General features: G+C 36.6%; 1 protein-coding gene across 2 annotated transcripts; it reads left to right on the top strand.

Annotated features, from left to right (window-relative positions):
• Positions 1 to 1,246: 1,246 nt before the first annotated feature.
• LOC141487727 (thiosulfate sulfurtransferase/rhodanese-like domain-containing protein 3) lies at positions 1,247 to 10,214 on the top strand. Of its 2 annotated transcripts, XM_074187233.1 has the most exons (5): positions 1,305 to 1,450; positions 2,293 to 2,378; positions 9,292 to 9,465; positions 9,646 to 9,805; positions 10,123 to 10,214. In XM_074187233.1, exons 1-5 carry the CDS (start codon positions 1,386 to 1,388, stop codon positions 10,193 to 10,195), a joined length of 558 nt encoding a protein of 185 aa, XP_074043334.1. In that variant the 5' UTR covers positions 1,305 to 1,385; the 3' UTR covers positions 10,196 to 10,214. The 2 variants fall into 2 exon arrangements, with proteins under 2 accessions (XP_074043335.1, XP_074043334.1); XM_074187234.1 differs by lacking the exon at positions 2,293 to 2,378 and having other exon boundaries at positions 1,247 to 1,450.
• Positions 10,215 to 14,304: the final 4,090 nt, after the last annotated feature.

A 14,304-nucleotide genomic window follows, 5' to 3' on the forward strand; every position in this document is an offset into this window, starting at 1 on the left:
TAATTTTCCTAAAATTGTAGTTTAGTTATTTCTTTAATTTTTTTAATACTTTACTACTTCTTTGAATGTATACTCTCATGGAATCTTCCAGATTCCAATAGTTAATCTTCTAGAGGAATCTGTTCAGTAGGCTAGGGATCTTCAATGGTTCTTAACCTTGAATCCACAGTGAGATTTTATGTGATCTGTGAACTTGAATGAGGAAAGCTACATAACTATTTTCATATAAACTAGTTTCCTATGTAATTCTATGTATTTTATTTTATTCCTCCAAAAACATTTATACTGATTCAGAATTCATAGGCTTCCTCAGAATGTCAAAGGTGTCTCTAGCACAAAAAAAAGTTTAGAACTCCTCCTTTATCATAGATTCGAATTTGGAAAGGGACTTCTGAAGTAACCTAATTCAGTTCCCTCATTTTACAGATATGAAATCTGGCACTTTTATAAATTCTTATAGGTAGCAAATAACAAAGTCTTTTGTTTCACCAAGCTCTCCAAGACATTTCATGCATAAAATTTGGTGGCCCTCCCCAACTAGCACATTGGATTTCCCAGACAAGGTTAAGGAAGGTTTAAAATAATTTGGGTCAATACTTTAACTCCTATCTTTAGCAAACTAGCCCCCACCCATGTGTTCTCCCTTACTAGTGTGCCAGAGTGCACAATTAGTGTACTGGACAGGCTTATAATGAAATAACAAAGTAAACAAGGTAGCAATAAAGCTTCTCTCCCCTAAATCCTTAAAAATACAACCTCAAAGGCAAGAACGGTCATACTCAAGGAGAGGACCTCACTTGTAAAGAACATATGTGGCAAAAGTACAGATATAGAAGGGCAAATCTTCCACATGCTTCCATTATTCTGATTCTACTGGACTTGCAGCTCACTATTTGTCTCAGCATAACGTAAGAGTATCAGGGTGGAAAGACAACCAGGTAGTTTTGCTTTCCACCTGTCTTGCCTAGGGTAAATCACTCAACCACCTCGGGCCTCAGTTTCCTGATTTGTAAAATGAGGAGCTTGTGTTAGATGGCCTCTGAGGATTATTTCGGCTCTAGCTTGAGGAACCAATGCTATTTAAAAAAAAAAAAAAGCAAGCTTCGATAAATAGGAAGGTCTAGCCTCGCCCCTCGGCGGAGCTTACTGACTGAGTGGAGACAGAGGGTGGGGAGTCGGCCGTGGCGCCGCCTCTTAAAGCGAGACGGAGCCGGGCTGGGTCCGGCGAGCGTGCTGACCCGGAGCTGCGCCGGTCGGAGGTATCCTGGGCCGAGGAGACCAGGCAGAGCCGGGCAGAGCTCGCGGCGGAGGCGGGCCATGGCCCTGGCCCCGAGAGCCCTGCTGCTGTTTAGAAACGCGAGCAGGGCTGCCCCGGCCTCGGGGGTATGGGGAGCCTCGGCTCGCTGCTATCTGGAGCAAGGGGCAGTTGGGTCTGCGGCCGCCTGGAGGGGTGAGTATGCTCTTTACGCTCTTCTTCGAGACTTGAAGCCCGAAGATGGAGCCGCGAGCTCGAGACCAGGGGGAGGCGGTGGGCTTGACCTCTAAAGCAGGAAGAGATCCCCCGTGCCTCCAGCCAAGTGGACTGAAACCCCTGGGCCTGGGGTCTCTCCAGGGCGCACTGGGGAAAGTGGAAAAGGGTAAATAAAGTTCTGAGACCTCAGCTAGTCCTTTGTGCATAGAGGGTAAATTCTGGGTGCTGGAGAAACCACCTTGGTCACTGCCTCTGTAAGAGGCCACCACTAGATGTAAGAACCTTGAGTACCCTTTCTCCAGGGTTACCATTCTGATCTTAGGTCTATGATTATCAGTCATCGGATTATAGATGTAGAGCTAGAAGGACCATCTAGACCAGCCTCTTTCATTTTACAGGTTCAATTAACATCAAGTGCCTCAGTTCACTTAAGCAGTAAGCAGCAGAACTCAGGAAGGAACCCAGTAGTGCCAGTATTTTTCTAAGACTGTGCAGTTGGTTGATAACCTACCAGAAATTGCCAGCCAGAATCTTTTAAATTTTACTTGTCTAACGTGTCAGAATTTTTTTAAAGCAATTTTTCATGTTTTCCTTTGCCAAATATGAGTATTTAAGATGAGGGAGGGGGAAGAAGAATTTATTTGGGTAGAAAGAGGAAGGAAATTTTTTTGTTGTTAAAAGGGCTTTGGTGATTAAGTAAAACAACACTAAAAGGGCTAATTAAGTCTGAACTATTTTTTTTTTATCAAAATGAGTAACTGCTGGAGAATACCATTTCTCAGGCCTAGAATTTGGAACTTTTGTCTATTGCTGCCTTTTAGAATTCATCATTCCCTCAAAGGCCACCTTCTTTATGTGAAGCCTTTCCGGATTGCCATCTACTCTCCACCCCTCCCCAAATTATCTGGTATTTATTTATTTTACATATACTCATCCTCCTCCCCCTCACTGCCCCCCTTCCCCCCAAGAGAGAAGCTCATGAGGACAGGGATCATTTTGTTTTGTTTTTGAATTACCAGCACTTAGGAGGATTTGTTAAACACTAAGTACCAGACACTGTGCTAAAGCATTTTATGTAACTATCATTTGATCCTCCAGACAGCCTGGAAAGGTAGGTTTTATTATTATTATTATTATTATTATTATTATTATTATTATCCCCATTTTACAGTTGAAGAAATTGAGGCAGAGAGTCATTAAGTGACTTGCCTAGTGTCACATAGCTAGCAATTATCTGAGACTGGATTTGAACTCTGGTCTTCCTGACTCCAGGAAGCATAGTGTTGACACATAAGTGATTAATGGATCCTTATTAATTAATGCATTTATGCTAACCTGGAGGCAGGTTAGTGGATCAAGAACTGACCCAGGAATCAGAAAGGCCTTGGTTCAAGACTCATCTCTGACTCACATTGCTCTATGGCTATAAGTTGCAGAGCAGATGGTGATTTGCATAAACAGGCATTCTTCATCAGAGTTCCTTATATAATGAAACACTTATCTGAAAAGAAAATACTAATATACTAATTCTAAAGTTTTTTTAGGTATTTAGTTATGTCTCATTATAATAATAGCAACTAGGGGATGCAGTAAATAGAATGCTGGGCTTGGAGTCAGTAAAACTTGAATTCAGATTGTCTCATGCACATCCTCATCCTCATCCTCATCATGATGTTTGTTCTTCATTTTTGAAGAAGACCACAACAGCAGGGAGGTGTTGCTAAGTCACCAGCCTCATTTTTTCCTCCAGAGCCATCTGGGTCCAATGGCCAGATATGAATCAAGGTAGCTGGAGACTGCCTTGGATGTGAGGCAATCAGGATTAAGTGACTTGCCCAAGGTCACACAACTAGTAAGTGTCTGAGGTCTATTTGAACTCAGGTCCTCCTGACTTCTCCATCTTGCTGCCTAATTGATCCCTTTGTGGCCAATTTTCTCTAAAGTTAAATTCAGTCTCAGATAATTTTTAGCTGTGAAACCCTAGGCAAGTCACTTAACCTCTGCCAACTTCAGCTACCTCAAATGCAAAATGGAGCAGTAGTACCACCTATCCCCCGGGGCTATTCTGAGGATCAAAAGAGATAATCTTTGTAAAGCATTTAACACCATGCCTATCACATGGTAAGGCAATATAAATATTAGCTATTATATTGAAATTGCACAAGTGAATTTTACAACATTATTCTATTTTTATAAAGAGACCAGTTTTATTTCTTTCTGTTTTTTTGGCCAGGCAATGGGCTTAAGTGACTTGTCTGAGGTTACACAGCTAAGTAATTATTGTGTGTGCGTGCGTGCGTGCGTGCGTGTGTGTGTGTGTGTGTGTGTGTGTGTGTGTATAGTCAGATTTGTACATTTGTACTCAGGTCCTCCTGATTCCAGGGCTGGTGCTCTAGCCACTGTACCACCTAACTGCCCCAAACAATTTTCTTTCAACTAACACTGATGCTAAGCAACAGATATCAGCAAATGGGAATTCTAAAGCTCCATGAGTTCCATTGATTTGTTCAGGTAGCATATATATATATGTATATATATAGAGAGAGATATCTATATACAAATCAAAGCAAAATCAGTATCTTGCTTCAATATCATGTTATTAAAAATAATTTTAGAAGGATGTTTGTTAGCTTCCACTTGAGCTGTGAAATTTATAAACTATATTTTTATTTTCATTTCATATATAGTTTAAATGATTAAGAATACTTAGAATTGGGTGGCAAGTACAGAATCAGTATAGTTGGTTTTTTATTACCCCCCCATGATTTATAAGAAATTCTGGAATAATTTTAATTAAAATGAATCCTCTTAAGGAAAATAAACATACATTATTTCAATTTTAATTCATGAGGGTCTGGATTTTAGAAAACTGCACTAGATGCATGTATTTTACTTTGCATCACAACCACAGAACAGAGCCAATTTTTAAATTTAAAAATTTTTCAAATCATATTGACTATAAGGTAAATTATTTCCCCAGGACATAACAGAGGTCATAACTCTGAATCAAATCATGAACACAATTCTACAATTTAATGTACACGTGGCGAGATTATAATCCAGTGATTGTTGCCCAGTTCTCATCATGCATAGGATCTCCACTATCAGCTGGGTGCTGACCCCTAAATAACATCCCTTTCAGCTAGAAGTGGTTTCCTGGGGCCTTGTCATCTGCCTTGATACTGTCTCCTCTAGAACCTAAGTATTGTCTGACCTTTTCTTTTGCCATGAATTGAACATGAAGTGAGCTCTTCTTTGTTGGCTCTTCTCCTTTCAATATAAGCTATCTCAATTTTATAATTTTTAACCCAGTAATAAGCAATTTATGCTTTTGCATTCCATTTTCCAACCTTCACCTCTCAGTCATCAAATAACAAGAATAATTTGGAGAATCAAGTCAAATGGACCTAGAGAGAGCATTTGCATAGTGGGCTTTCCTTTTTAGTCACCAAGAGCCCACTTTATGAGAAGGTAAAACATTTTAGATTAGAAACACCTTTCTGTAAAAGACAAATCAGTCTTTCGGTGCTGGAGACAGGAGATGAACCCTTTGATAACGAATGACATTACTAGAAGATATTAATAGTATAAAATCTTAGTTGTTTCTAAAATCCACTGCTCCCAAAATGACTTCTAAAACTTCCCTTGGGTTGAACTAGCCACTTTCTAGTATTGAAAGGAAGGGAGGAGAAAAAAAGGATAATTTAAAAATAGAGTCATAGATTCAAAAAAAAAAAGAATCTTAGAAATATTGTCTACCCTCAATAATTCATAAGTTGTTGAGAGGACCAAATGAGAAAGAGACACATTTTAATGCTAAGTTTCTGCTGCTGACAGAAATTAACCAAAAAGCATGTTTTGTTTTGTTTTGTTTTTTGTCTTGGATCAGTGGTTTCATTAGTAGGTGGGGAACTAAATTTAGCTTATTTTTGAGACCTTGCTCTTAGTTCTACATAATCCTGTTTGAGGCTTAGAAGATATGTATCCAATACACTTGACAGCATTTGCCTGTTACAGTTAAATTTAAGTTACAAGGAAGGGAACACAGCTTCATTTTATATTATTTGAAATGCGTATTTCTGTCAAAAGAACATTTTTGCCCACTGATTTTCACAATAGACTTTGAAGAGGCAAGTCTTAACTTGGGATCATTCTCCAGGTTTACAGATGAAGGTGAAGACAGTTCTGCCTGGACTCAGCTGAAAGCTTAATGAAGGCTGTAAAAAGTATCATATTATTTTAATATTTCTTCATGAGGTATTACTAGTAGTTGACATTTAGATAGCACTTTTAAAGTTTGCAAAGTGCTTCATGTACATTTATCTCCCTGGACCTGCATATTCTACATGATTTAGTTTGAGCTGCACAACCCTTATTATTATTATCATTACTCACATTTTATAGATAAGGAATTGAGGCTTAGGGAATTGAAGTGTCATATCAGTCATAGGGATAATCTTTGTGTTTAAAACTCAGTTGTTCTGATTGACTCCCCTGACCAGTCCCCTTTGTAGTTTAGTTTCCATATAGGAGTGAAATGAGACCCTCAAAGGGAAAATATATTCTTCAAGGATATACATCAAAGATACTATATGATGGATTCAACCAACTGGAGCTCCCATGCCTCTTGAGTTTCTCATGGTAGTCTTCCAGGGAAGTCTCGGAGTGAGGCTTGAGTCCCTCATGGATGTTTCTCCAGGAAATGATATCAATAGATTAAGCCTATAGTCTCTTGAGCCCAAAAAGTTTCAGTATTTTTTAAGAAGAAAGAAGCCTCACTTACAAGAGTGTGTGGATAGGATGTTTCTACTACTATACATTAATATAAGAAGTAAAGATTTAATCCTTTAAGTTTAAAATAAGGTGTAAAGATTTAATCTTGTAAATTTGAGGAAAACTGGATTAACTGTTTGAAGGATTGCCCTATTGAATTAGGGGGGGCTCTAATTGCATTTTATTTTTATTAATTTAACTTGTATCCTCTTCCCTTTATTAAAATTGTCACAACCATAGTCATTATATCATAAATCAACATTCCATGGCTGGTCTTGATGCTCAGGTGATGAGTTAGAGTTTGAATAGTCAAAAACTTTCACAAGGACTCTTGACTCAGGGTGATAAGGGACAGATAAGTTTTATTTTGAAGGTGCAAGGTTATTGTATACTGGCTCTATCCTTAGCAGAGAAGCAACTAGATAGGGGAAAAAGCTAGAGTTTATGTAAGGATACTGGGATGGCCTACATGCAGGCATAGGGCAAAGAATCATATCAGGGTATTCAGGGGATAACAAAGATTTTATTATCATGTTGGGCTTCTGCCTCTGTTTCCCTGTCCTTGTAGAATCCTCCAGGCATTACTTTTCAAAAGGTCAGCATAGCTCATGATACAGTCTTCTATAGAAAGACTCAGAATTTAACTATTTAACTATGTCATTTCCATGGCAACAGTGTATCCAAATGGTTTTTACTTCTGTTTCTCTCAACTGACTCTACTGAGAAAACTATTTTTATATCTTCATCACCTATAAGGCCCTTAACCAAAATTTTCTTGATTAATTTTTCACTTAATTATATGGTGTACTGCTGATTCTTTTCCCTTTTCTTATATAAACAATGTTCCTTTTTTCCCTAGCTGAATTCTCTAATGTTGAATAAAACAAGCACTTTCATTGAAGCTTCTATAATTTTTTCCTTCTTAGTATGGACTTAGAGATGTATAAAAGCAGACACCCAAAATCTTTGATTTGTAGAAGACAGAGAGTGGTAGTGTTTTGTGAATTAGGTCTAGGGCTATAATAGGTTGACCTTATGTTCGCTTGCTCTTTCTGATTTTAAAATCTTTTAAGTTTTTTAATTTGGTTCCAAGATTTTCTAAATTGAATTATATTTGTAAGGCCTTTCTTGCAATGTCTCTGCAATATTCATAGTTGTCTTCCTTATGAGTCTGTTTTAATAGTTTCATTCTAATATGGTATTTATAAAATAGATTTTCTTCCCCATATATGTTTAATATTCTTTTGTAAGTTTTCTGAGCAAATTTTTTTTTAACTATCATGATGGAGAGGAGACTGAGATAGTAATGATAGTTTGCATTAAGACTGGATCTTTCTAGAGGCCTATTACAGAAAGAAAAATCTAAATTAAAGGGGAATTAGAAATGGAAAACTAGAATCATCAAGTCAAAAGCAGAGATATCAAACTATACAAGTAATATGTGTTTTTAATTGTAGAATTAGGTTCATGATTCAATTCAGGGTTATAACCTCTATGATGCACCTTGGAAATATTTGCTTTACAGGCTATGTGATTCAAAAAATTAAAAGCTATGATACTGACTCTGTTCTTTAATTGTAAGCCAAAGTGAAATACAAGAATCTTTTGCAGTTTTCTAAAATCCAGACCTCTCCTGTCTGACTTCTCCTCTACCTGAATTAAAAATGGAATAATATATGTTTACTTTCTATAGGAAGATTGATTTTAATTAAAATTATTCCACAATTTCTTGTAAATCATGAGGATATAAAGAACCAACAATGTCAAATCTGCACTTGCCACACAATTCTAAGAATAAGTCATCATTTAAAAAACTATATATGAAATGGAAATAAAAACATAGTTTCAAAATTCAAATGGAAGCAAACATTCTTCTTTTTTTTATTTTATTTTTTTAGATTTTTCAAGGCAATGGAGTTAAGTGGCTTGCCCAAGGCCACACAGCTAGGTAATTATTAAGTGTCTGAGGCCTGACTCCAGGGCGGGTGCTCTATCCACTGCGCCACTTAGCTGCCCCTCAACATTTTTCTAAAATGATTTTTCCCATAAATTGTTATTCACTAGTCCCTCTAAGTAAGGGACTGTTTTAGTTACTACTTTCTTGACTATGTGTGAATTCATCTGAATTCTGTTTGAGATGTTCTCTTAACAAGTTGGCTAGAAACCTTTCTCAAACCAAAGAATAAATTGCTGATCCCAATGATTCCTTTAGTACAGGGCAATCAATAGTTGATTTTCAGGCTGTCTATAACCTCCTGGTTCCTAGAGGCAAAGCTTCTCTCAAAATTCTGTAGACCTTCAGCCTGAGATATTAGAGATACATTAACCATTTCAATTTTCATTATTTCATATATCTATTAGACTCAGAAAAGCAATATTAAGATCCAGAATTAATGTTCAAGGGATGGGCCTACTCTGAATGGGATTATGTATATCAATGCCCAATTATAATTTACATTACCATTTTTATTTTAGAGGCAGCTTGGTATAATGGATAAAGGATTGGTCTCAGAGTCAGGAAGAGTTGAGTACAAGTCCTATCTATTATATATCAGCTTAGAGACCATGGACAAATTGCCCTTGGGCAAATTTCTAAGATTATAAAATAAGGACAAGTTTCTCATCTGCCTCAATTCAAACAATTTCCTCAGTAGGAGTACTACCCTCCACTTAAGAAATTACTGGTCTGAGCTACATTCCAACCAAAGATTTTTTTTTTTAATTTTTGCAAGGCAAATGGGGTTAAGTGACTTGCCCAAGGCTGTACAGCTAAGTAAATATTAAGTGTCTGAGGTCGGATTTGAACCCAGGTACTCCTGACTCCAGGGCAGGTAGATAGCTACCTAGCCACCCTCAAAGACTTTTTTTTTTTTTAATAAATAAATATTTCACTTTATACTATATATTATAAGAAATTCTTTTTTTTACTTAGCTGAAAAGTCACTGATTCTTTTCTCAGTCATTCTCTCATAGATTCTCCATTTAATTATATTATTACCACAGTGCCTAAAACTTTGGAATAACTTATATTTTGGGAATTTTTTTAGAGTTGAGATCATCAGAGGAAGGCCGCCATCATTTCTGTTCTGCTGCTTCTCAGAATGTCACCTACAAAGAACTGAAAAATTTGCTGCATTCCAAATCCACTTTGTTGATTGATGTTAGGGAGCCATGGGAAATTCTAGAACATGGACAAATTCCAGGGTTTTTCAATATACCATGTAAGTGTTGCCTTCCTCAAAAGAAATTATAATGTATTTAACACCAGGGTGTTCCAAAAGTCTTAAAAGTTTAGTTGTTAACCTTTAAACTGCACTAAGGCTTTGTGGACATTATGTAGGATATTTTCATAGTAAATTATCCCAATAACTCAATTTGAATTTGTACATGTTTTCTTTTAGTGGGTGAAATAGATCAAGCTCTACAAATGAATTCAGAAGACTTTAAAGAGAAGTATAATCAAGATATGCCTTCTAAATCTGACAACCTGATATTTTCTTGTCTAGCAGGAGTGAGAAGCAAGAAAGCTTTAACTACTGCCTTATCATTGGGTTACAAAAGGTAAGCAGATAATGCAGCAGAGTTAACTCAAAAATGAAGGTTCTGATGAAATAATTTTCAACTGGAATTTACATACTTTTTAGTTTTCCCATACTTAATTATTTTAGCAATAGTATGATGGGTCAAGATTTACTTTTTAATTTATGCTGTTACCTTTTCATCATATAAATATGTCTTACCAAAAGTTAGAAGCCTATTTATTGGTCCTTATGCTATAAAGGGCAGGTGGTAAGTGGTTATATGTCATTTCTTTCTCACCAGTATTATTTTTTTAATAACCATGTCAATAGTACTAATTGTTCCATGTCTGTTTTCAGTGCTCGGCACTATCCTGGAGGTTGGAAAGAATGGGAAAGCTATGAATATCCAGAGAAGAAAAAAATGATATGACAATAAATTTTAAAATCCATTTAACTATTTTGAAATTATTTTGAAGGTAAATTATATTGTACAGAGGCAACAGAATACAGTGAATAAAAAGCATAGAATCAAAAAATGAGTCTTCCTAGTTGTGTTACCTGAGAGAACTCACTTTTTAAGTCTTTGATCCAGCATCTTGGTGTATAAAATGAGTCTGAAATTAACTCTTATTTCTTAGGGTTATGAAGACCAACTGAGAATATATGAAGATCTAATGAATTACAGCTGTATAGTTGTAAACTCAGTCTACTTGTACATTTTCAGAGCTTAAAGTAAATATTGCTTTGAACAATATTTGAACAAAACTGAACTTGAACTTTTTGAAGAGGAAAAAGGGACAGTTAATAAAGAAGTAAACCTTCTACTTCAGTTCTAAGGATATTTCACAAAATAAAAAAGAACAACATGCAGACAGAAGGTTAATATAATTAAACAATTGTCCTGAAATGGAAATTTAACATATTAAAAGCAACTGTCATATCCATGAAACTTTGCACTGAATTTTGTGATAAATTAAGAGTAAATAAACTTCTATATAACCTATGTGTAGCAAAGGAAGCTTAATTTGGACTTCTCTCATTCATTGCAGCCCTCTGGAAACTTAATGGGCTTTTTCCCAAAAAATCAGCTAGACTAATAAGTGCTTAAAACAGTAGCCTTTATTTCTGCATGTTTTTATCTCATGCAAAGGAAGGCTTAAAAGCAACTGAATGGTGCAGTGGATAGATTCTGGATTTGGAGTTAAAATCCAGCCTTAGATACTTGCAAGCTGCATTTGTATAGGCAATTAATTTGGTCCCTCTCTGCCTCAGTTTCCTCATCTGTAAAATGGTGATAATAAGAATAGCACCTATTTCCTATGTTGTGAGAATAAATTGAGATATTTGTATTAAAATGTTTTTTATGAAATTTATTTTCTAATTATAATGTAAAGACAATTTTCAGCATTCAGTTTTCTCCCTCTCATCTGTCCTTTCCCCCACTAAGTAATCTGGTAAATTATTCATGTACAATCATATTACACATTTCTGCAGTAGTCTAGCTGTGAAAGGAGAATCACGTGAATGATAAAAGCATTTAAAAAAGTAAACATAGTATGCTTTGATCTGCATTCCTATTCCATAATTCTTTCTCTGGATGTGGATGGCATTTTCCATCACAACTCTTCTAGAATTGTCTTTGATCATTATAATGCTGAAAAAAATTAAGTCTATCGTAGTTGATCATCATACACTGTTGTTAAAGTGTACAATGTTTTTCTGGTTCTGCTCACTTCACTGAGCATCAGTTCATACAAGCCTTTTTAGAAATCTGAAATCCTTGTCATTTTTTTTGTTTTTGCAAAGTAATGGGAGTTAATGACTTGCCCAAGTTCATACAACTAAATAATCATTAAGTGTCTGAGGCCAGAGTTGAACTCAGGCCCTCCTGACTCCAGGGCTACTGCTCTATCTATTGCACCATCTAGCTGCCCCTCCCTCATCATTTCTTACAGAAAAACAATATACTGTTCCTTTCATATACCACAATTTGTTTAGCCATTCCCCAAATAATGGGCATCTTCTCAATTTCCAGTTCTTTGCTACCACAGAAAGAACTGCTGTGAATATTCTTGTACTTGTGGGTCTTCCCCCCCCCTTTTTTTTTTGATGATCTCTTTGGTATATAGACCTAATAGTGTTATTGGATCAAAGAATGTGTAGTTTTATTGCCCTTTGGGCATAATTCCAAATTGTTTTTCAGAATGGCTGGGTCATTCACAACTCTGCCAGCAGTGCATTAGTGTCCCAGTTTTCTTCCAGTCCTTCCAACATTTATCATTTTCCTTTTCTGTCACTTTGGCAAATGAACTGGATTTGAGTGAGGGGTGCTGTGCTAAGTTACCAGCCTCACTTTCTCCTCCAGGACCATCTGGGTCCAGTGGCAAAATAGGAGTAGCTAAATGGCACAGTCAGTAGGGCATGGGCCCTGAAGTCAGGAGGACCCGAGGCTGGTCTCAGATACTTATTAGCTTTGTGACCTTGGGCAAGTCACTTAACCTTGATTGCCTCACTTCCAGACTATCTCCAGTCATCCTGATTCATGCAGACTTGACTAGATATAATATTTATAAGAGAGGAAAAGTCAGAGATGATTTGGGTTTTAAATCTGGGAAGTGGTGGTATAACAGAAATAGGGAGATTTACAGGTATACAGAATGGGGTAGATTTATTGAATTGAATTTTTTGAAAATTTTATTTATTTATTTTGAATTTTACATTTTTCACCCCTAATCTCGTTTCCCTCCCCCTACCCCCCCCCCCCCCCAGAAGGCAGTCTTTAGGTTTTTGGGTTTTTTTTTTTTCCTGTAAGGCAAATGGGGCTAAGTGGCTTGCCCAAGTCCACACAGCTAGGTAATTATTAAGTGTCTGAGGCCTGACTCCAGGGCAGGTGCTCTATCCACTGCGCCACCTAGCTGTCCCCAGAAGGTAGTGTTTACATTGTTTCCATGTATACATTGATCTAAGTTGAATGTTATGAGAGAGAAATCATATCCTTAAGGGGAAAAAATAAAGTATAAGTGACAGTAAAATTACATAATAATGGGTTTTTTAAAAATTAAAGGTAATAGTCATTGTGGAGTTTAAATTCCACAATTCTTTCTCTGGATATAGATGGTATTCTCCATCACAGATATTCCAAAATTGTGTCTGATTGTTGCACTGATGGAATGAGCAAGTCCATTAAGGTTGATCATCACCCCCATGTTGCTGTTAGGGTGTACAATGTTCTTCTGGTTCTGCTCATCTCACTCAGTATCAGTTCATGCAAATCCTTCCAGGTTTCTCTGAATTCCCATTCCTCTGGTTTCTAATAGAACAACAGTGTTCCATCACATACATATACCAGTTTATTTAAGCCATTCTCCAATTGATGGACACTCAGTTTCCAATTCTTTGTCACCACAAACAGAGCTGCTATGAATACTTTTGTACAAGTAATGTTTTTACTCTTTTTCATAATCTCTTCAGAGTATAGACCCAGTAGTGGTATTGGATCAAAGGGTATGCACATTTTTGTTGCCCTTTGGGCATAATTCCAAATTGCTCTTCAGAAAGGTTGGATGAATTCACAGCTCCACCATCAATGTATTAGTGTCCCGTCATTCCTTCCAACATTGATCATTGTCCTTTCTGGTCATATTGGCCAGTCTGAGAGGTATGAGGTGGTACCCCAGAGATGCTTTAATTTGCATTTCCATTAGTTGAGTTTTGAAATACTAGTAACATAATTAAGTAAAGGTAGTTGGAGATTAGCAGAACTGGAGTTCAGGAGAGGGATTCTGGGTTGATTTGAGTCATCTGTGTAGAGATAATTGAAAGTATGAGAATGAATGAGATCACCCAGGAAGGAGAGTGTAGAGAGAAGGAAAAGAGAACCCAATCCTTTTGGAAAAATAAAGACTTAAGTGGTGGGAGATAGAGATAAGTCAGGAAAAGAGACTGGGAAGGAACTGTCAGAAAAACTAGAAGAAGGCAACATTATGAAAGTCAAAGGAGAAAAGAAATATCAGGAAGAGGTAGTAGTTTAACACTGTCAGAAGCTTGGAAAGAGCAAGAATGATTGAAAAAGATAGTAGAAAATTTATTAGTGACCATTAGTTATCTTTTTCAGGAGAATGGAGGCCAGAAACTGAATTTCAAGGATCAGAGAGTAGGTTGGTAAGAAGATAACAAGAAAAAGAGATAAAAGATAGGCCAAATAAAATTTTTTAAGGATTGATGAGTCTCAAGCATGTTTATAGGCCATAAGAAAAGAGTTGATTTAGAAGATGGAATGAATCAATAGAATTATGTTCTGGGAGGAAATAAGAGATGGAATCAAAGGGGGGGAAAGATTAGCCTTTCTAGTTAAGTTGAACTAAATAGGATAAATGAAAATATAGAGGAATTTTTGAGATGTGAAATAGGAGAGTTAAAGGAGCTCACAAATTAGACACCTGATTTTTTTTTTGTCAAATAGGAGGCAATACAATATGTATACAGATAAGATAGTTAAGTAGGGAGGGAAGAAGCATGGACAGCTCCAGGAGGGATCAA

Source organism: Macrotis lagotis, chromosome 5 (genome assembly GCF_037893015.1).
Source record: "Macrotis lagotis isolate mMagLag1 chromosome 5, bilby.v1.9.chrom.fasta, whole genome shotgun sequence".
Lineage (NCBI taxonomy): Eukaryota > Metazoa > Chordata > Mammalia > Peramelemorphia > Peramelidae > Macrotis > Macrotis lagotis.